Source organism: Mesoplodon mirus, assembly GCF_964341445.2.
Source record: "Mesoplodon mirus genome assembly, chromosome: 13".
In the NCBI taxonomy this organism is placed as follows: domain Eukaryota; kingdom Metazoa; phylum Chordata; class Mammalia; order Artiodactyla; family Ziphiidae; genus Mesoplodon; species Mesoplodon mirus.
The window spans coordinates 69,324,538-69,345,789 of NC_138989.1; the positions used below are offsets into that span (position 1 = coordinate 69,324,538).

A 21,252-nucleotide genomic window follows, 5' to 3' on the forward strand; every position below is an offset into this window, starting at 1 on the left:
GTAGGATGATAAAATATTCAAAATATCAGACCATTAGGCTGAGAGCCCAGATTTTCCACACTCAGTTTCTTGTGAAAGGACAACGGAAGATGTGAGTTATTTTCCAGTGTGTCAGAGCACACGTGTGCCTATGTGGAGGGATGTACTCCCATCTTACTTTTGTATTTCTTTGTTTTCCTAAATCCCTGTATGTGCACCGCAGGAGAACAGGGTGGTTATGAACCCAAGCTTCTGACGGAGATACCTGAGCAAGTTATTTAACCTCCCTGAGTCTTACTTTAGAACTTATTTTGTAGAATTGTTACAATAAAGGACTGAGAAAAGTCCCTGATACCCCGTGAGCACTGAAATAATTCAGTGATTATTATTCCCAGTTGAAATTCATTCTAGGAGAAGGGTTCACTATTGTACTCTGAACAGAACCAGATCATCAATTTATAAATATATATATTTATAAATGTATATATATATATGTGTGTGTGTGTGTGTGTGTGTATATTTTTCAAAAAGATTAAACAAAAAACAGGATGAAAGAGGAGATCCAGGTAATTCCAGTGCCTAAATTCCTTGATTATATACTGGCATCTTAGGAATTTAGACTGACATTTTCAGAAGAAAATGGTTCAAAATGAATTAAGCATTTACTACATGCTTGGCATTCTGCTAAGCACTTTTGTCTTATAAGCGATCATATATTCCTATTATTTCATTTTGAAATAAAGAGTTGGGGGCCTTCCAGTGTAAATAACTTTCCCAAAGTCAAATAATGAAGAAGTAGCAGAACTGGGATGGAAAGCTCAGGTTCCTAGTCTTAACTACTACACTGCGTTTTTCTCTTCTTATCAGTATTCTACTGGTCCAAATCAATGATGCTCAATTGATTTATGATTTAATTTATCTGAGGAGGGATTAAGAGTGGTACTTTATAAAAGCTCCCCAAGTGATTTTAATGTACAATTAGATTTGTGAAACACTGATCTAAATAAATGCAACATCTAACATTATTTGAGATCAGGGACTTGTGCAGATAAAAGAGTTAGAGCCTCACAGATTGTTTCCTTATCAATACCATATAATGACTAAGGTTTTACACTCTTTTTCCGTGTCATTCGATACTCTAGTCCAATTACTCTTCCTTGAAATTCTCCTCTCTCTTGACTTTTGTAAAATCACCTAACCACTTTTCTTCCCACTTCCAGGCTATAACTTCTCAGTCTCCTAAGCATACTTTTCTTCCACCTGTTCCATAAGTGTTACTTCCCAGGATGCAGATCTTTTCATTCCCTTCATTACTTTCTCTGAAAAAGTATCTGCACTATAGCCAGGACTTCAGTGAACATGATCTTATGTCTCTGGAATCTATGTTTCCCTCCAAGGAATTCTAAATACACACATCCTACCTCATATTGTACATTTCCACTTGTCTGTCTTAGTGTCACCTCGTTCTATTCCCCAATCCCCCTCTCTCCCATTCTTCCATTTTTTGCTCTATCACCCACCACAAATGGCCAAACAATGCACTATTATATTCTGGTATAGGTTGTTAGCCCATTGGGATTGTGAACCCAGCTGGGCACCCACACTGGAGTCATGTGTCTAAACATACTTACTCTCATCTTTTTAGAAGCCTCCGCAGTTCACCCAGCAGCAAAAGTTGGAAACTTAGTCATCTTGACTTCTTCCTGTCCATCCCCTTTCCATATTATCATAAGAGAAAATCTAAATGCTTATAGTACAAGGCTGAAAGCAGCAGGAGAACAGGGTTCAGATTTTGTTCAATGCTTTCTCCCCAGTAACAATATCTTTGACACTTAATAGATAATAAACATTTGTTGAGCAGAATAATCATTAAATTGATATTAAATATATATTGTTTGACTTGAAACTATAGTTACAGCTTCTAAACAAGATATTTCTTAAGCTTTATCAATATAAATAAAAGCCTTAGCATTTACTAGGTAGTTACTACGTAAAAGATAATGTAATAGAAATACACTCATATATTAAGTTTTTAAAATACATTATCTCACAGCAACTTGTTTTCAGATAAGAAAAGTAAGACATACTTGGGTTAGTCAAGTCTCTCAGGGTTGCAAAGCTAGTAAATGATAGCACTATGATTTGAGGTCAGGCCTCCCTGAATCCATAACCTATAATTTTTGACCACAAAAAAAAGGAGAAAACAGGTCCTCCTTTTTTATATATCTACCTATATATACGATTATCAGAATCAGTTCTTTAAAGATGAGAAGCCCTCACTGGGCTGAGCTCCTTGCTGGGAGGGGCCACATCATGTATCTCGGTCTTCCCAGTACTTATCCACCTACCTGATCCATGGAAGGGAATCACCAATGAGTGGGAGGAAGTATGGAAAAGGACAGAAGAGATAAGAGAGGTGGAGGTGACTACTTTCTGACACTTTGCTTCTGGAACTACAACTACCTATTTGTATAAGTAGCGTCAAAATGAAAGATGTATGATGCTACATTTTATAAGTATTTACACAAATGGTATTTCAATGTAGGAATGCTCAGGTAAATTAATAATCCCAAAAGGTCTTACAACCTATGACAGAATATAATACTGATACTTTATTATTTGGCCAAGGTGGTGGGTAAGAGATCAAAATAAAGTGGAAAAAATGTGAGATGAAAGGATGGAGAATGACAGGGAATTGGACCCAGAGGAATGAACATATAGATACAGAACGATAGTGAGAAACCTATAAATGTGTCCCAATCTATGTGGTTAAATGGAAATCTATAAGGTGAGACTTCAACAATGGATTTAGTAGCCTCAAAACATGCCAAACTCACATATCCAAATGAAGTTGTATGGTTTTTCTAAGGCTAGATTTTAGAGTTTTGAGTGATGTACTCTTGTTTCTATTCTCCAACTCAGTTTTCAAATTTACAGCCAATGACAGGCTTTTTAAAATACATTTCAGTAAATTGCTCAAATACAATTTGGAGTCAGAACCTGCACTTTCAACTTTACTTACCTGATGCCAGAACTGTCACTTTTAAATGCTTCAGTGAATACTCTTCACATAGAAAAAAATACATGAAGGCAAATACTATATTCTCATTTGGTAAATGGAGAAAATCAGGAATAAGTGTAGCTGACTTGAGATGGGAACACAATTATGCAAACTTTCAAGTTCATCATGTACTTACAACAGCCCATGAAAACTTCAACAATTTCATTAAATGTCATGAATTTAAAACTTATATACTTATAGGCTAGGGGATTTTATTCAATAAGTGAGTTTCAATACCTATTGTGTGAAGACTATTTTATTAGTTTTCTTTGAAGAATAAGAAGTAATATAAGATATAGCTCCTGAACTAAAGGAATATTTTTATTCTTTTGAAGAGATAAGACATGCACATAATAAAAGCTAGAACAATATTACTAGTGCCAGGGTCTTCTTTTCAGTAGATATGGTTCTTTGGGTACAAGAATGGAGACTTTTCTGGCTCAGAGAATATTAGGAGGTTGTACTGATGTTGATCTCAGGGGCTGAGTTATCAAAGAATGGACATCTATGAGTAAGAAACAACTCCTTTATCCAATGATATTTTATAATCCCTTTTGAATTATAGTCTTCCAGTTTTAATATCAGCCAGAGGGAGGAGCCATATAACCTTTATAAATTTTGTAGACTTCTTTATCTTGATTAGTCTTTTATCTTCCCCTGAGCTCTCCACATCTCACCTATTCATATTTGTGGCATCAACATCTCAACAAATATACCACAAAATCTGCAGAATTCACATCATCAGCTAAAGCAGTGCTTCCTGACTTTACTTGAACACAGAAATCAACTGGTGTGCAGTTTACTGGGGTTGCCATTAACCTATTAGCTACTGCTGTGTAACAATATCACCACAAATTTAGCAGCTTAAAATAACACACATTTGCTATCTCACTGTTTCTGTCAGTCAGGAATCCAAGCACAACTTAGCTGGGTAATCTGCTTTAGGGTCTCTTACAAGCTGGCAATCAAGGTGTTAGCTTCAGCTGATATCTCATTTGAGGCTTACCTGGGAAAATATTTGCTTCTAAGTTTATGTAGTTGTTGGCAGGACTCAGTTCCTTACTGGCTGTTGATCAGAGCCCAGCCTTAGTTCCTTGCCACATGGTCTTCTCCATCTGGCAACTTATTTCATCAAAGCCAACAAAGGAGAGAGTCTATAGAGTCTGCTAGCAAGACAGAAGTTATAACTTATGTAACATAATCCATGGAGGTGACAGTCCATCACATTTGCCATATTCTGTTGGTTAAAAGCAAGACTTAGGTCCCATGTACACTCAGAGAGAAAAGACTACACAAAGCTGTAACTGCCAGGAGGCAGGGATAATTGGGGGGCTATCCAAGACTTGTCCGCCATGCCTATTGAATCAAAATGCCCTTTCTTGGGCTCTGTGTTTTGTAACTTATACCTAGTCCCCAGGTAATACTTATAATTAGGCAGATTTGAGAAACAATGTAGTTGGGAAAAGGTGAAAGCCAAAGCAAAATAGATACAAGTTTTCAGCATTGATCTGAATTTAAGACAAATGGACTTCTGGGTGTTGGAGTTAGTGGCATTGCTTAATCCTACAGAATCACAAGGAAAAAATATCCAGTTCACTGTCTATAATGCACCTTCCAAACCCAGGCATAATTCTGTAAATCACTATGGGATTAAGTGAAAATGATACAAAATCATATAAGTACTCTTATACTTTATTGAAGTGGGTTACAGTGTACAGAAAGGAGAGCTCATTATAGGGGAATGTTTCATATGTTAGATGTAGCTTAAACTAGACCTGGATGGCCAGGTAGGAGTTGGATGGAGAAAGTAAGGAGAGGTGGAGAGGTGTGAGGAGTTAAGAGGGAAGTAGGAATAAGGATAGTATGGAAATCAGTCCTCGTGGAGTAAGAGTTGTACTGAGATGTAGGTAATACGCATGGTTATTTTGGAAGGCAACTGAATCTGAGTCAAAGAACCTGTGACATGACCACTGAAATATCTATGTGTGAAGGTCCCCAGTCCGGATGGGACAAGCGGGACTCAGAAGGAAGGACTAGGGGAATCAGAGGAAGACAATTCTTTTTTAAAAGTATTATTTACAAAGAATGTATTCAATGCATAAGAATAGACCTAGGGACATTTGCGGCCTATCTGATGCGGATACCATTGCAGAAATTTGATAGAAATAGAGGCTGACACCACATTCATGTAGCGAAGACACCTGCAATGAGTTATTTTACAGTTTATATTACACTATCATCTGATATAATATGTAGTGTAATATAAAGTGATGAATTAATGCTTTTAAGTAAAAGCTAGCTTAAATATTAGCTAAATATAATGTTAGAATATGAATATTTTACAGGGATACCTGGATCTGTTTGGGTGCATATTAGACTATCACCACTGAATACACCACTGAATACACTACAATTACTCATCCCCTAACACAGAGGATGAATGATACTATCAAATGATGGATTTTTTAATATTTGAGATACTAACTAGACAACCTACAGTTATCCAGAAATACTTTTTCTTTCTTTTTTTGTTTATTTTTGCCTAGGTGGGATGGGTGGGGGGAAATAGTGTTGGATGTTTGGTATGGTAGCAGAGATGTTATCCTAGCCCTTTTATCACTTAGCTTGGGTCATGCTCAGCTTCATCATCTATGAAAAGACAGCAACAGTACCCCTGCCAGCGTCACAGAGTTATTACAGTAATCAAATAAGATCATTTATTTTTATAACACTTTAAAAATATAGGGCATTTTATACTTTTCAATGTATTTTTATTATTTAAACACTAGCCAAAATAAACATTACTTATCTTCATTATTGGATACAGTGAAAATGATACAGACTTGTTATCTGTCTTTTATGTTTTTCATCATAAAGCGCAAACCAATAATCAGGATTTATAGGCAGCAGAAACCTTGCATTTTTTAAATATGGCAGATATTTTTATTTCTAATGGCTTACTCCACTTTTAGATTTTGTGCATTGAAGCGATTCTTTTTCTAAGCTTTGCAATACAAAAAAAAATCATTACCTGCCAAACTGAATACTGCGCTTTATAGATTGTGGATATATGATAATCCTTGAAAATTGTACTTGGGACACACAGATGTTTGGAAGCAGAAGTATAGCATGTAGTCAGTACAGTAATCAAAGTTGTGTTCATTTATTCATGCAGCTTACATCTTGTTTTATACCTTGGACAAGAACATTCCAATTGATGACTGGGTTATGGAAACAATCAGTGGTGATCGGCTTACACATCAAATCATGGATCTCAACCTTGACACTATGTATTACTTTCGAATTCAAGCACGGAATGTGAAAGGAGTGGGGCCCCTCTCTGATCCCATCCTTTTCAGGACTCTGAAAGGTTTGAATCATTTCCTGTCATTTTGGGGTTTTTTCCTATGGAGTTGTTATAAAACAGTTTTGGAGTCTGTGTTAGGAATTGCCTTAAACCATCTCTGTTGGCACGTGACTACAGTGGACATTCAAAAGAAATTAAAATGCAAATTAAAACCAGAATGAGATATCACCTCAAGCCTGTTAGAATGGACATCATCCAAAAGACAAGACACAACAAATGTTGGCTTGGCTGTGGAGAAAAGGGAACCCTCGTGCACTGTTTGGGGAATGTAAGTTGGTGCAGCCACTATGGAAAACAGTATAGAGGTTCCTCAAAAAATTAAAAATAGAAATATCAGGGGCTTCCCTGGTGGCGCAGTGGTTGAGAGTCCGCCTGCCGATGCAGGGGACACGGGTTCGTGCCCCGATCCCGGAGGATCCCACATGCCGCGGAGCGGCTGGGCCCACGAGCCATGGCCGCGGAGCCTGTGTGTCCGGAGCCTGTGCTCCGCAGCGGGAGAGGCCACAGCAGTGAGAGGCCCGCGTACAGCAAAAAAAAAAAAAAAAAAAAAATATCATATTATCTAGCAATTCCACTTCTGGGAATATATCCAAAGGAAACAAAAACACTAACCCTATAAGATATCTGCATCCCAATGTTCAGAGCAGTATTATATGCAACAGCCAAGACATGGAAAGAGTGTAAATGTCCACAGATGGATAAAGAAGTTGTGATATATGTATATCTATTCCATTATATATATATATAATAAAGTTATACATAATTATACGTACATAATGGAATATTATTCAGCCATAAAAAAAACAGGGAAATCCTGGGCTTCCCTGGTGGCACAGTGGTTGGGAGTCCACCTGCCGATGCAGGGGACACAGGTTCATGCCCCGGTCCGGGAAGATCCCACATGCCACGGAGCGGCTGGGCCCCTGAGCCAGGGCCACTGAGCCTGCATGTCCGGAGCCTGTGCTCCGCAACAGGAAGGCCACAACAGTGAGAGGCCCGCGTACCGCAAAAAACAAACAAACAAAAAACAGGGAAATCCTACCGTTTGTGACAATATGGATGGACCTTGAAGGTGTTATGCTAAGTGAAATAAGTCAGAGAGAGAAAGACAAATACTATATGATCTCACTTATATATGGGACCTAAACAAACAAACAAACACCAAACTCATAGAAAAAGATCAGATTTATGGTTACCAAAGGTAGGAGGTGATGAGAGGAAGAATTTGAGGAAGGTAATCAAAAGGTACAAACGTTCAATTATAAGATAAATAAGTACTAGGGATGTAATAAACACATGATAACTGTAGTTAACACTGCTGAATGATATACAGGAAAGTTGTTAAGAGAGTAGATCCCAAGAATTATCATGAAGAAAATTTTTTCCTTTCTTTTTACTGTACCTATATGAGATGACAGATGTTAACTAAAACTGTTGTGGTCATCATTTCCCAATATATGTAAATAAAATCATCATGCTGTGTATCTTAAACTTGTACAGTGATGTATGTCAATTATTTCTTAAATAATTGGAAAAAAATTGGAAATGAAAAAAAGATAAAATTAATTAACTAATTAAAAGTTATCTTTTTATGCTGAAAGCCAGCATGTCAAAGAAAGATACATTATTACATTTTCTGCCATCAGCTCAAAGCGGACATTTTTAACTTGACTTTTTTTCATTTACAACCCTTTTGGAATTTTGTACTGATTTCATGTATGTGGGCTCTATTCAAAATATAAGGAAACACTTTAGCCTTTTTATGTAAGGGAATAAAAATTAAAAAGCATTGTATTATGTGGATGGCATACTATTGCCAACTTTAAATATTTCCTTTCAGGAACTATTGTCCTTATATATTAAAAGAAATTTTGATATGGCAAGAAAGAAAATCTCAAACAAAATTATTTTTTTTTTTTTAAGGAGACAGGGTAGCAACATGAAAAATATATCTTGTGGTATGATTACTAGAAAAACTTTACATGCTTGCAAGTGTAAAAATTACTGCTCAATTTAAGGACAATTATATGTTTATACAGAAAAATACTAAGACCCAAGAATGTAACTACCTCATGATGATCTGCATATAAGTTCTTTCCATTTTACAGCACAGTATTATTTTTCTGGAGGATGAATGATTTCAAGAGCCTCTATTATTTAGCCATTGAAAATAATTCAGATGTTCTATAGCTGATATTTAAAGATGTATATTTAACATCTGATGGGTGTTATTTTAAAAGATACTTGGCTCTTAAACATGTTACCACATTATGCCCATATATCTGGCCAAAAACTTAATAAAACATGATGGCAAGCAGCCGAAAAATTAGAAACAGGTATCTGATTGACATTTTTACCCATTTGCTTGGACATACTAAAGAAGAGGCTTAGAATAACTAGATAGTCATTTCTCAATTCTCCTAGGAAAAGTATGCTAATAAATAGTAGACTTTTTTTTTTTTTTTTTTTTTTTTTTTGCAGACCTCTCACTGTGTGGCCTCTCCCGTTGCAGAGCACAGGCTCCGGATGCGCAGGCTCAGTGGCCATGGCTCACGGGCCTAGCCGGGCCTAGCCGCTCCGTGGCATGTGGGATCTTCCTGGACCGGGGCACGAACCCGTGTCCCCTGCATCGGCAGGCAGGCTCTCAACCACTGCGCCACCAGGGAAGCCCCAATAGTAGACTTTTGAATCCTGGTGACTGAGCTATTCGAAAGCTAGATTTGGTAACAGCTAATCCGAAAATTTGCCAAGAATGCATACACAAAGAAAGCATTCAGCCTCAACCTGCATGACATCCCTTAATGACAGAGTAGAAGCGGGTGGGGTGGGGTGGGGGAGGCAGGAGAAAAGTGAGCCAATCTTCATCTATCCAGGTTTTTAGGACTTCATGTCTAAATCAGATTTCACTCCAAATGAGCAATTGAAAGGAAACTGGTTATTCGTTTTGTGAGAGCATGAAATGTAACTAGGTAATGTTTCACAAATGCTTCATCTTTATCTATAGATAAGTTGTGAACAATTCAAGACTTTTCTTCACAAGGTTTAAAATCAAAGAATTTAGATTAAACTTTACAATATTTTATTATTTTACCCTATTCATGTGAGAATTGGTAACGTTTTCTTGTTGAAAAATTTAAAATGAATACAAGAAAATAGCTTCCTTAACTTGTTTAAAATATATGGGTGATAATTACTTGGTAATGACATGCACTTTTTTTGCTGTAAATTGTATCATTAATTAAACTTGCATGATGATCATTTTGAGTTTATGTTTAGAGGAATGTTACAAATAACACTTTTAGAACACATTTATACAGCAAAACAATTATTTTCCATTTCTTTCTATGACTAATTTAATCAAAATAATCACATTGACCGAATTCCTTAGCAATTTTTTTTCAATAGGGCATTGGCCTTGATATGAGAACTCGCTAACAAAACTGTTGATTTGAAATGTCAGCTTTCTTGATGGAAACTACCAAAATCTAATAATATTTCTCTTTCCCCACAGTGGAACACCCTGACAAAATGGCTAATGACCAAGGTATGGTGGTTTAATCTGTCATTTTTCCCTCCCTGAATCAATCTTATCTGTTAGAAATGTCAGTCATTATTTTCTATTCCTCTTTTCACCTGGGCCATACACCTGATGAAGCAGACACCAGTGTGATAATTAATCCTATTAATGAAGTTCTGCTTGGCTGAGGTTTCGGCTCTGATAGGGAGGATGTGAATTTTCTTGAGAGGAAATTGTTTTGTCTCCATTCTGAAGGACCAATTAAAATGTCAAGCTTCTTTGTATGAAATAAATTTTTAGTCTCTGTCTGCACTTCTGAATAATTCACATTAAGTATAATTAAGCTCAGCATAATTTTCAAGCTGCTCTTGCACCCTTTCATGAACTCTGGATTAAAGTTCTATAGCTCGACAGAGAAAACTCATAAATCATGTGTGCTTTTCCTCTACAATGAGCTTCTTTTAGTACATAAAAACAAAGTTAGGTCAACTTTATTTTAGGGCATTACTTTTGTTCATTTTGAAGCCAGAAAGCTTTCATTTCATGAATCAGGTGCCAGTTTGACTTGCAGTATTTTATCCTCCTTCCATTCATTTGCTAAAAGCCGATTTGTGTAGAGAAACAGGGATGGTTTTACACAAAGGAAAATGGAGGTAAATCAGAGTTATCTATCAACTCTCAGGTAGATAGGAATTTAGTACCATGATTTGTAGACTGATCTATTAGGATTCCATTCTTTTACCACTAAGGTTAATTAGTAGAATGCTAAAGGAGAAAAAGAATAGTTTATGAGTTTTATTTTTTCAGGATGTTATATTCTTCAAAGAAGGGAGTGTTTGGAAATGCTGGTTATAGTCAGTGTCATGAGTATTGGTTCAGAGTCCACAGCTTGTATCGTTGTTGCCTGCTTTGGGCACCTGTCAACAGAAACTCCTGGTCAGCATCATGTCTCATAAGGCCTCCTGTTGTAGATTTCAGGAAAACGTGCTTTTCAACAAGAATACTTTCCAACTATTGACAAATACTAAGCATCTGAATGTTAAGTTTCACTACCAGTAGCAGGTTGTCTACATGAGTAGTATTATCTTTAATGATCCTGTGTTCAAGTTTATTTCTGGGTCCATATACCATTTCTCTGCTTAAGAGAACATGGCTAGAGCTTCACACAGGGAGTAATAGAAATGATGTAATACACAGAAATAAATGTCCACACAGGGTTCATGTTTCCGTTAATCACCTAGCTGTTCCTGCTTGCTTATACTTAAAATATTTTCATAAGGCCAGTATCTACTGAACAGTAATATTTGTAAAACTACTAATGATAAATAATTGGCAGTTAGTGTGTATTCACTTAGGTAAATTAAATATTAGTGCTAGACAAATTCAAGCTGGAATAGGTAATTAGCAGAATGTATTATTTCATTTCAAAAATAATTAAAACAACATCACATAGTTTCCTTAACTGAAGTGAATTTGGAAATTCCACAGGCAGATAACTCCCAATTTTTGAAATTATATTTAGAAAAAATATGCATAGAGAGAAAGAAAACACACAAACATTTTTTTTAAGTAACTGAACCAGATAAAAAGTTACATTATTAGACGTTTGGGTGACAGCATGCCCAAGCTTCTCAATAAGTGGGTTTCCAGTTGTTTCTGGATTCCTTTTAACTGTTTTTTGCTATTACTTTTTAAGTTAACTGTTTTGCTTAATAATATTTTCAGCTACCAAGAAATATATTTTGTACAGTCTCTCCAGTCACACACTCTCCATGGATTTTACTCAGATTTTCATGTTGACAGTGAAATCAGATCAATTACTGGGAACAAAAGGAATTCCCAAGAATTATTGCCAGTGCCTGAGTATGTTAATATACTCGGGAAATTGTTCTTTCAACATTACTTAAAAAGATTCTGTCACATATTATACTACTCGGTCCCATATTCAATCACCGCTGGTGTAGAGTTGGTCAAATTGATAGGTTCTAGATTTTACATCAAACTCAAATTACTTGTAAAATTAAGAGGGAGTGACAACATGTAATTTAGTGATTACAGGTAAGATCTTTACATTTTTACAAGAAAGCATATAAAATTTGTTGGCAGTTCAAAACTCTTTGTAAACAAAAGCAGTCATCTGAGTTGATGACCAAGTGCACAAAAAATAACCCAGTTTAAAGATCTCTCTAAGAATGGTGAAAATAATAGAAAAAAGCTGCTCTGAATGCTCCCGCTCTCAGCACATAGCAAATCAGTGGAATATGCATTATTGTGCTCTCTGTTACCCCAATTTACCCCCTTCCCACGCAGAATGGTCCCACTGTTACATTTATGGCAAGCACTGAATTTCTGTTGAGAGAAAATTTGCTCAGAGAGAAAATTTAGCACCCTGGGTCAGAGTTAACCTTGCAAAGATGGATCCTAAATAGAAAAGCAGGAGATTGAGTTTAACTTATATGAGAGGAAGTGAGAAAAGTTTTGATTGTTTTTAAAAAGTATCTCTGTGGTCTCTTGTCACGATTACTTTTCGTTGGAATCTAATATCTGCCCTGAAGAACATAAATGTGAAAACAAAAAGTCAATTATATTTGAATCACGTGTGATTTGGGGAAAATATTTTCTTCTGAGTAATAGTAGTACTAGTATGAAAATAATAGATGATATATATAGGACTCCTTTTCCCCTTTACGTAAGTGTAAATTGATTATATCTAGCATTTGCTTATCTATTGTTCCACATCTTACTTATTTCTCTAGTCTCTTGTAGGCACAAGTGGCCAATAAGTTTTAAAGTAATCATGGGATTTTAGAGATTAACCACAGATTTACTCTTTTGGAGGGTCAGGCAAGGTAGGGAAATTATATGGGTTATGTGAAGTGAGTGGAAAAGATAGAGAAATCCTCTGCTTTAGACACTTTTCCTTTTTTATTTTCCATATTTTGGTAAAAACCCTGTAAATTTGTCTGTGTCTGGGTGGGCGTGTGTAATGGTAGAATTAATCCTTATGGAGCTCTCACCATCAGTCACTGTTCTAAGAACTTAACTTGTGTTAACTCATTTAATCCTCATAACAATACTGTGAAAGAGTTGCTATTATTGTCTCTGTTTTAGTTATACAGAAGCTGAAGCTCAAAGAGTTTAAGTGATTTGCCTGTAGACACACATCTAGGAAGTAGCAAGGCCATGATTCAAACCCAGACAAGCATCTTGCAAAACCTGTTTTGAACCACCAAGTGTCTCCATCACTATATGCTACGTATATACATACACAACCACACACACACACACTTTTGACATATATTTATAAAGTTTCTGTATCTAAAGTGGGTGTATATTTTCCCAATATCAACCTTTCTTTCCCCAACTGTGAATATTCTAGAGAACAAAGCAAAGAGCTCTCAATCCGGGGTCATGTTATAAGTGGGAAGCCACAACACTGAATATATGATACTGACAGTTCTTTATCTCAGGAAACATGAGGATGGTCCTAACTCTACTGTCTTGGTCAGCTCGGGCTGCCAAGACAAAATACCATAGACTGGGTGCATTAAGTAACACATTTATTTTCTCATAGTTCTGGAGGCTGGAAGTCTCAGATCAAAGTCTGGCAGGGTTGGTTTCTGGTGAGGGCTCTCTTCCTGGCTTGCAGACAGCTGCCTTCTTGCTGTGTCCTCACATGGTGGAGAGAGTATGAGCTCACTCATGTCTTCTTATAAGGACACTAATCCTATCGGATCAGGGCCCCACCCTTATGACCTCATTTAACCTCAGTTACTTCTATAAAGGCCCATATCTCCAAATACAGTCACACTGGGTGTTAGGAATTCAACATATGAATTTGGGGGTGGGAGAGGACATAATTCAGTTTATAGCATCCACTTTCAAGAATCAAGCTGTTCTTTCACTCTTTTACTGATTACCTTTCTAGATTTTCAAATGAGGAAGCAGAAGGTAATGTTTTACAAAAGGCCACTCAAATGTAGTGGCAGGCAGAGTTGGAATTCAAACATGTTTATCTCTGGCTCCCAGAGTATATAGTCTTTCCTTTGTAGACTGTTTCTATACTTACAAAATAATTGGCTTTTTGTTTTTCGACAATCAGCTTAAACCTTTTAGAGTTTCTCACAGAAGCATTTATAAAAGCTTCTTGTTTTGGGGTCGCAATGGAGGTTACCAGTAACTATAAACTATGACCAATTCTCAAAAGTGATGATTAGATCAAATTTTTAATCTTAAAGGATTGTCTTTGTATCCTTAGATTCCATTTAACCCCAAAATGTTGTCCTCCACTTTGAGGTGTCTATAATGTAAAAACTGGTAATTCTTAGCATGAACACAAATGTTTTCAATTTCATGTGTGTTTCCATGCCTGCCCAATGGGGCAATAGAGTAGATGCTATGACCATGACATAGTACCATAAAGAGGGCAGGAATCTTCATGAAATGATCTGTATCATTGATGATATGAATCATGAAGAAAATGCTTGCTTCAAGCACTGTCAAGTATCTTTAATTCTCCATGGCCTGCAGAGGGGTGACCTTTTCCAGGAGGCCTGGAAAAGAGGCATAAATTCACAGACCAGTTTTAGATCCAGATGAAGGTGGCCTGCTGAGAACGGCCCTCCCACCACAGAGAGAGAATTACTCTCCTCTGAATCATGGTAATGGCTGGTAATGCTCTGGGCTTTTCCGTCAGCATCATTCAGTGTGTGCTGGAAGAGAACCAGAATGGAATCAGATGCCCAATATTCTAGCACCATGCTGTCACTCTGAGTACCTGTGTGGCTTTGGGTATGTGACTGAACTCTTCTCAGCATCCTCACCTGTAAAATGATGACTTTTGCCCAAATTATCTTTGATTTCTTTTAAGTTTTCAGATGATCAAATTTTAGGATTGGTATTAAAATTTAAAAAAACCTAAGCCCGGCACAGCATCTTCGTGTAGGGTAGCACTTCACATTTCAGCACTCCCACTGTGCATCCATCACTCTTCTGTGCACTGTGCATGTTCTATCATATTTAGTTCTGACAACATCCTTACAGATGCAGAAAATAAAACGCCAAGAGGTTAAATCTTGCCCAAATGCTCACAGTATGTAAGTGGTTAGGCTGAGATATATACCCAGGCTAACTAACTTGAGAACTCTGCTCATACCAATGTATAATTTCTGGAAATACACTGAGTTAATCAACTCCTACTTTGTTATCAAGATAATGAAACTTATACATCCTCCCCATAAATTCACCCAGTTTAAAGGTCTTTGTCTTTCCTCAATAGGGTATGCAGGCCAAGTGCTTAACACTACACCTGCCATTTTACACCTCAGCAGATTTAATCTCATGAATAAACAGAATGTTAATTGTTTCCAATTTCAGGGAAATAAGTTTTTCAAGTCTAGTCAAGCTTGGAATTTAGTTCATGCAATCCAGATTTTTCAGGGTTTGGATACAGCAACCAGGCTGCTGTTTGAAAAATTGAAACCTTTAGCACCATTTGATGGGAGTCATTTAATTGAAAATGAAACCTCTTTTTAGCCTATTATCATGTGTAATTTCAACTCACTTTATCATTCAGCTGCTTGCTACCGCCCCTTGAAAAAGCTATTCTCACATGTTTATCTCAGCTCCAGAATTTTGCAATTCTGGAAATGATGACTATGATGAGAAAGTAGAGGCAAAAAAAAAAAAAAAAAAAAAAACAAGTAATGTGCTTTTGATAAAATATTAAGATGCTTATCCTGTCCCCAGCAAGCAGTTCAAGAAGCTGCCTAGTCAACCTCTCAGGAGTTTTTATGTTTTAGTAGGTAACTTTGAAAGAAAAAAAAAAAAGGACTCAGTGCTCACAGAAGTTGACATGATTCATGGTATAATTTTAATCTTCTCAGACCTGAAAGATAGACATTTTCATTAATACAAAAAGATATCTTTCTCCTTTTTTTTTTGGCCACGCGGCATGTGGGATCTTAGTTCCCCAACCAAAGATCAAACCCATGCCCCAGCACTGGAATCACGGAGTCTTAACCACTGGACCACCAGGGGAGTCCCAAATGATTTCTTAGACAAGTTCTTATTGTAAGGCCCACCATGTTGCTGAATGTCCTTCTTTGCTGTAGACATCAGCCAAATATCAAGTTCCTAGCTTTATTTTCTGCCCACTTCTATCAGTCCTGGATTCTGCCTCCTCAATTTTCTTTCTGAAACATAGATGGTTCACTGTTTCTCATGGAATGAAGTCAGTTCTTTGACCTCAAGGTCCTGGCTGTCTGACCCCAAATTCCCCCTTCTAGCCTCACGGCCAGTTTATCCCTCCACATATGTCACAGTCTATTAGCAAAGGTCCACAAATCACTCTTGGAAAAGTGTATTTTTAGAAGTCCATGCTCTAACTGGTACTGTTCTCTTAGTCTTAACAGTACATTCTCCCTTTCTTTACTGAGAGAGGTCCTCATCTTTTAAGACTCCTTCTCAATTGTCTTTTGTCCAAGAAGCCTTACTTACCTTTCTGGTCTTTTATTCTTCTGTGTGTCCATAACACCCAATTTAGTTCTTGCTTTGTTGTCTGTTTCTTATAGTTTACCATTTTGAGTCCCAGCCTCTTGGCCAGGTTGTAAATTCTTTGATGGCAAAGGGCTAGTCTCATTGACATTGTCATCCCTGCCTCCAAGCACCCCCAATCTCTAATTGTGAATCTCTCATATTATAGTTGCCAGATAAGTATTTGTTGAATTGAATTATGATACAAATCTTTGGGAAACAGTCACAGAGTAATCTGGAAAGACAGACTTTATCACCTAATCCAGAGTATAGTTTGGAGAACCCCAAAGTAATAGTGCTCATGGCTGTGGATACTGTACAGTCAGTCCTCCCTATCTGCCTGTTCCAAACCTGCAGATTCAACCAGTGTTGGATCCTGTACTATGTCTATGGTCTATGAGATTTGAGCATCTGCAGATTTTGGCATCCGAGGCAAGTCCTGGACCCAATCCCTGCAGGTACTGGGGGATGACTGTATATGTGATTGATCTTGGGGGAGATGAAAAAGATGCAAAAATATTTTTCCAATAGGGAAAATGTATCTTTAATATTCATCTGTTAAATTAAAGCTAAACAGAAAGACACCAAGTTCTCTGTGATTCAGGAAATGGTGGTCACATTTGCAGATGATTCTGACCCGCTGTGCCCTTTTCTTTACCACCACCCTTCCTGTCATTTCTTGTTAGCAGAAAATGTTTACACTTGCCTTTCACCAGCTGCTTGTAATTCTGAATATGTAAAGGAGAGAATCAAAACTAATGGGTGCAGATGAGTTTTTGAAATTCCAAATGTGCAGTATGAAATGAGTTGGACTCATTTTTGACCACTCCTTTATAACTATTTACCTAGCACTGTGTTGGGTGCGGTGAAACATAAGAAAGAAGTCCAGTTCCATGGGTTCATTTTCAAGGACATGCAGTATAGTTAGGGTATAAAGACTCCCAGCCCAGTATGAAAAGTATGAAATGCTAAAGCAGGTGGTACCATCCGAGTATGTATGTTATAGGGTTTTAGATGGGAATCACTGTAAGTATCAGCAGAAAAGACTTCTTAAAACACAAGACTGGACTTTAAATATGTGAGTAGAACTTGAGTGAGCGCAAATAACTACAGAGGGAAAGATTACTTGAAGTTTTATTTAGAAAAATCCTACAATGGGAAGATCAAGAAGCCAAGAAGCTGCTCAATTAGTGAGGATTGCAGGATGTGTTCAGGGCATAATTAAGACACCACTGTGCAGAGAAGTACACTATGATTAAGATATAAATTGGTAACCGGGTTTTGCTTTTTCCCTCTGCTCCAACACAGTAGTTCTTAGGCTTTTTTACTTTTCAGTACATTGAGTACCTACTGTTACACTGGCTATGAAGACCAGCAGTGCTCCCCTGGATCCAGAGCCCTGCAAACCATATTCACTTTTGGCTGCCAATGCTGATCACATCTTGCTTGCGGGGAGGAGGAGTCATGAGAGTGTGGGTCAGGGAGAGGAAAGAAAAATCTGGAATAGGAATAGGGCTTCAATATCCGTCATCTTCAAAGAGTTTTCCTAGCTTTATTTGTCGACTTCTGTTATGCCTCTTCTGAAGGGTCACCTTCATTTGTCCCAGTGCTCTGAATAGTGACAAACAGAACTATTTTGTTTCTTTTCCAAAGTCTGTTGTGTTCTGTGTGCCCTATTGAGAGTGGAGCCACCACCTCAAGTCACACCCACACCACTAAACCCAAACACTACCATAAACTCTACGAGGTGCTCTAATTTCTATCCAACTCACTCCACATCCGTCTTTCATTTATTAATTTGCCCACTAAGCATAAAATCATCATCATCAGAGTCAGGCAGATTCAGCCACTTAAAATGAGTATATTAGTTAGTCTTTCTGAGCCACAGTTTACTCTTCTATAAAATGGAACTAATAATGTCTATGCCATGGATTCATAATTAATATTATTCTTGCCCTATTTATTACAACAGTCTCTCCTAATTAATTTTTTCTTCACACTCAGCTAGAATAATATTCCTAAATGCATATTTAATTGGGTCACTTTTCTGCTTAAAATACCTTCAGTGGATCTCTGTCCCCAATAAGAAAAATTCCAGACACTTTGATAGAGCATATAAACAGTTTTATTATTTCATTTCTGCCTATTTTTCTAAGCTTACCCAGTTCATTCTTTTCTACCTGATACCTTTCCACTCATTCTTTAATTCTCAACTCAGATATCACCCCTGAAATACCTTCCATCATTTTTCTAGGTAGAAATAGTCAATCGTTCTGTTTTTCCATTGTGTCACCTACTTATAATTTTTTTAACTTTTGGATATTCCAGTGTATTATTATTATTCACTTAACACTTTCCCCTCACTAAATTATGAGCCTCTGCAATAGTCATTTTATATCCCTAATTCTTAGAACGGTGAGTGGTCCACTCAACACATTTGTTGACTAGATGGATGGAGCATGGACAGATATATGAATGAAGAAATTTTGTGCTCCAACAGTGTTATTATTTATACATACTAACAGTGCAGCCATCAGGATGCTCACATTCTAGTGTTTTCATACTATAGTTGCAACTTCCCAGCATGCAGTCACTTGAAGAAGAAAGGAGCATTCATGCTCTTCTGTTACTTCTCCGTGTACTTGGCAACTTCACTGAAACACAAACATACCTCACACTGCTTTTGGGATAAGCTTGTGGACCATCCAGGTGGGGCAGGCTTTCATGGATCATCAGTAGCCTTTGAGAACAGTTCTCCTTTATAATGCACGCAAGACTGCCTCATCCTCCATGTTGCATCTGGTAAATGAACTGGCTCTTGGGAAGACCTAGTCATCCAGGAAAGTGTCCACGTTTAGAGAAACAGGATGCTTTTTAGATTTTCATAAAGACTGTGCTGCATCTAAAAGTGATTTCTTAGACCCATATGCTGGCCATTATTCCAGATACACTACAAGAAAGAATGCATTCAAGGAGATTCTTGTGAGCGGAGACAGTTCAGAGACCATCCTGCTTCAAGATATCAGTAATATTATTAAGTCATCTTTGTTTTTTATTCACTTAACAATTCAATTTTAACAGAAGTTTCACTCTAAACTTACGTGAATAGTAATTGGAATAACTAATAAACTTATTTAGCTTTTCATATGTGGAAGCTTATGACATGTGTGATCAGAAGCAGTTGACAAGTTTTCATCTTCAACCAGATAAATGGACACAGGCTAATTGTAGTTAAAGTCCCATAGATAAGAATGTATGGTCTCCCCTTACCTGAAATCTTTAATGAGACCAACTTCTTTCCTGTGAGCAGAAGATCTTGTTGATCTGGACAGATGCTTTGGTCTCCTGGTGTTTGCCTTTTGAGTCCATTGTCCCTTGCAAGATGTTGAAAATGTGTGGTGGTAGAATTCATAAGAGTAACCAATGTGCTTCTGAAATATATATATATATATATATATATATATGTTTTTTTCTTCTCTTTTCTTTGGCTGACCTCTGCCATCATGCTCAGAAATCCAGATAGCAGTTGGTCTGGCCTAGTGCTGCCTTTATTCTGTCCTAGTGCTGCTTTTATTTTGGTGCTTGCGAAAGAAGAAGAGGGAAATGTTTGTAAACTTTTTTTCTACTTTAGAACATCACTTAGGCAACTTTCTTTACCCATCATTTGCCGCATTCTGCAAAAGGTTACACATATGCCTCAGGAAATCAGGGCCCAGAATCAAACTGTGATGTCAACCCAGAGCCAGGAATTAAGGGTTTATTTGTTAAATTGTTCATGTCTAGGATAAATATAATTTCCATTTTGTCCAGGAGTGTCCTAATTGATACCTGGGTCCAGGCAAAATTGATAATGGCACCTTCTATCACTCTTACAGTGCCTTGCTTTTCATAATGGCTACACAGCCACTGTTCATAACATTCATATGTGAAATTGTAATCTTATATTTTAGATTGCTTTCTGAGGATTCTTAGCAAATGAATTTATGTCTCCTCATAGTCTATTCTATTTATATTTTATGGCAGAAAGGCAGAAATTGGAACTCCCCAAGAACTGCCTCTCATGGTCAAGGAGAAGATGGACAATGGGGTATTTGGTTCTCTTGCACTGTGTCTGACTCAGAGTAGGTCACCAAATGCATTCCAAAAAATTATTGCTCTTAGACTTGACACAGTATTTGTTGAGCACCAGGCCTCAATATATGGCAGGCATGTCAGCTGCCCTTACATACGAAGTAGTAACATTGTACTTTCTTTTAATCAATGAACTTCCATTCATGTTAACTTGAAAACAATGTGTTGAACCTGAGGAGAGGGTGAGAAGAGCTCATGAGTTTTTCCTATTAATATATGTTTGAAATATCATAGGCATAGGTTATGATTTTGCTTTCTGGTTTTTAGATGCCCCGATGCCTTTGTTCAAAGTCAGCAGTATTAACTGTATGGTAAATCGCTCTCTTAGCCACATTTTTCAGCCTCTGAAGAATCATCTGCTTTAAATATGTCTCAATATGATCTGTGTATTGGACGGTAAAACTGTATCCATGTGGCATCAGTGCATTATCTTTACCCACTGGTATACAAGACATAACATCAATGCACTTTCCTTCATTATCACCAGGATTATTTTCAGAGAAACCAATTCTAAGATCAAGAAGATATCTCAGTGCTGTGCATCCTTGGGAGGATACATATTGAATGTTTGTTAGACAACCAATCTGTCCGTTCGATTTAGATTATGGTCCATATCTTGGGGTTGATTGTGTGGGTGCCATTCTGAAGGACCCTCTGTTAGCC

At 37.2% G+C, this 21,252-nt stretch overlaps 1 protein-coding gene across 1 annotated transcript in view; it reads left to right on the forward strand.

Moving 5' to 3' along the window:
• DCC (DCC netrin 1 receptor) overlaps positions 1–21,252 on the forward strand; it is a gene marked incomplete at its 5' end in the record, with an annotated part of 1,195,962 nt that overhangs the window by 1,064,258 nt on the left and 110,452 nt on the right. The window contains 2 exons of the mRNA XM_082640204.1: positions 6,216–6,410; positions 9,919–9,951. Coding sequence (XP_082496330.1) covers positions 6,216–6,410; positions 9,919–9,951 — 228 coding nt within the window. The remainder of the gene's footprint in view (positions 1–6,215; positions 6,411–9,918; positions 9,952–21,252) is intronic.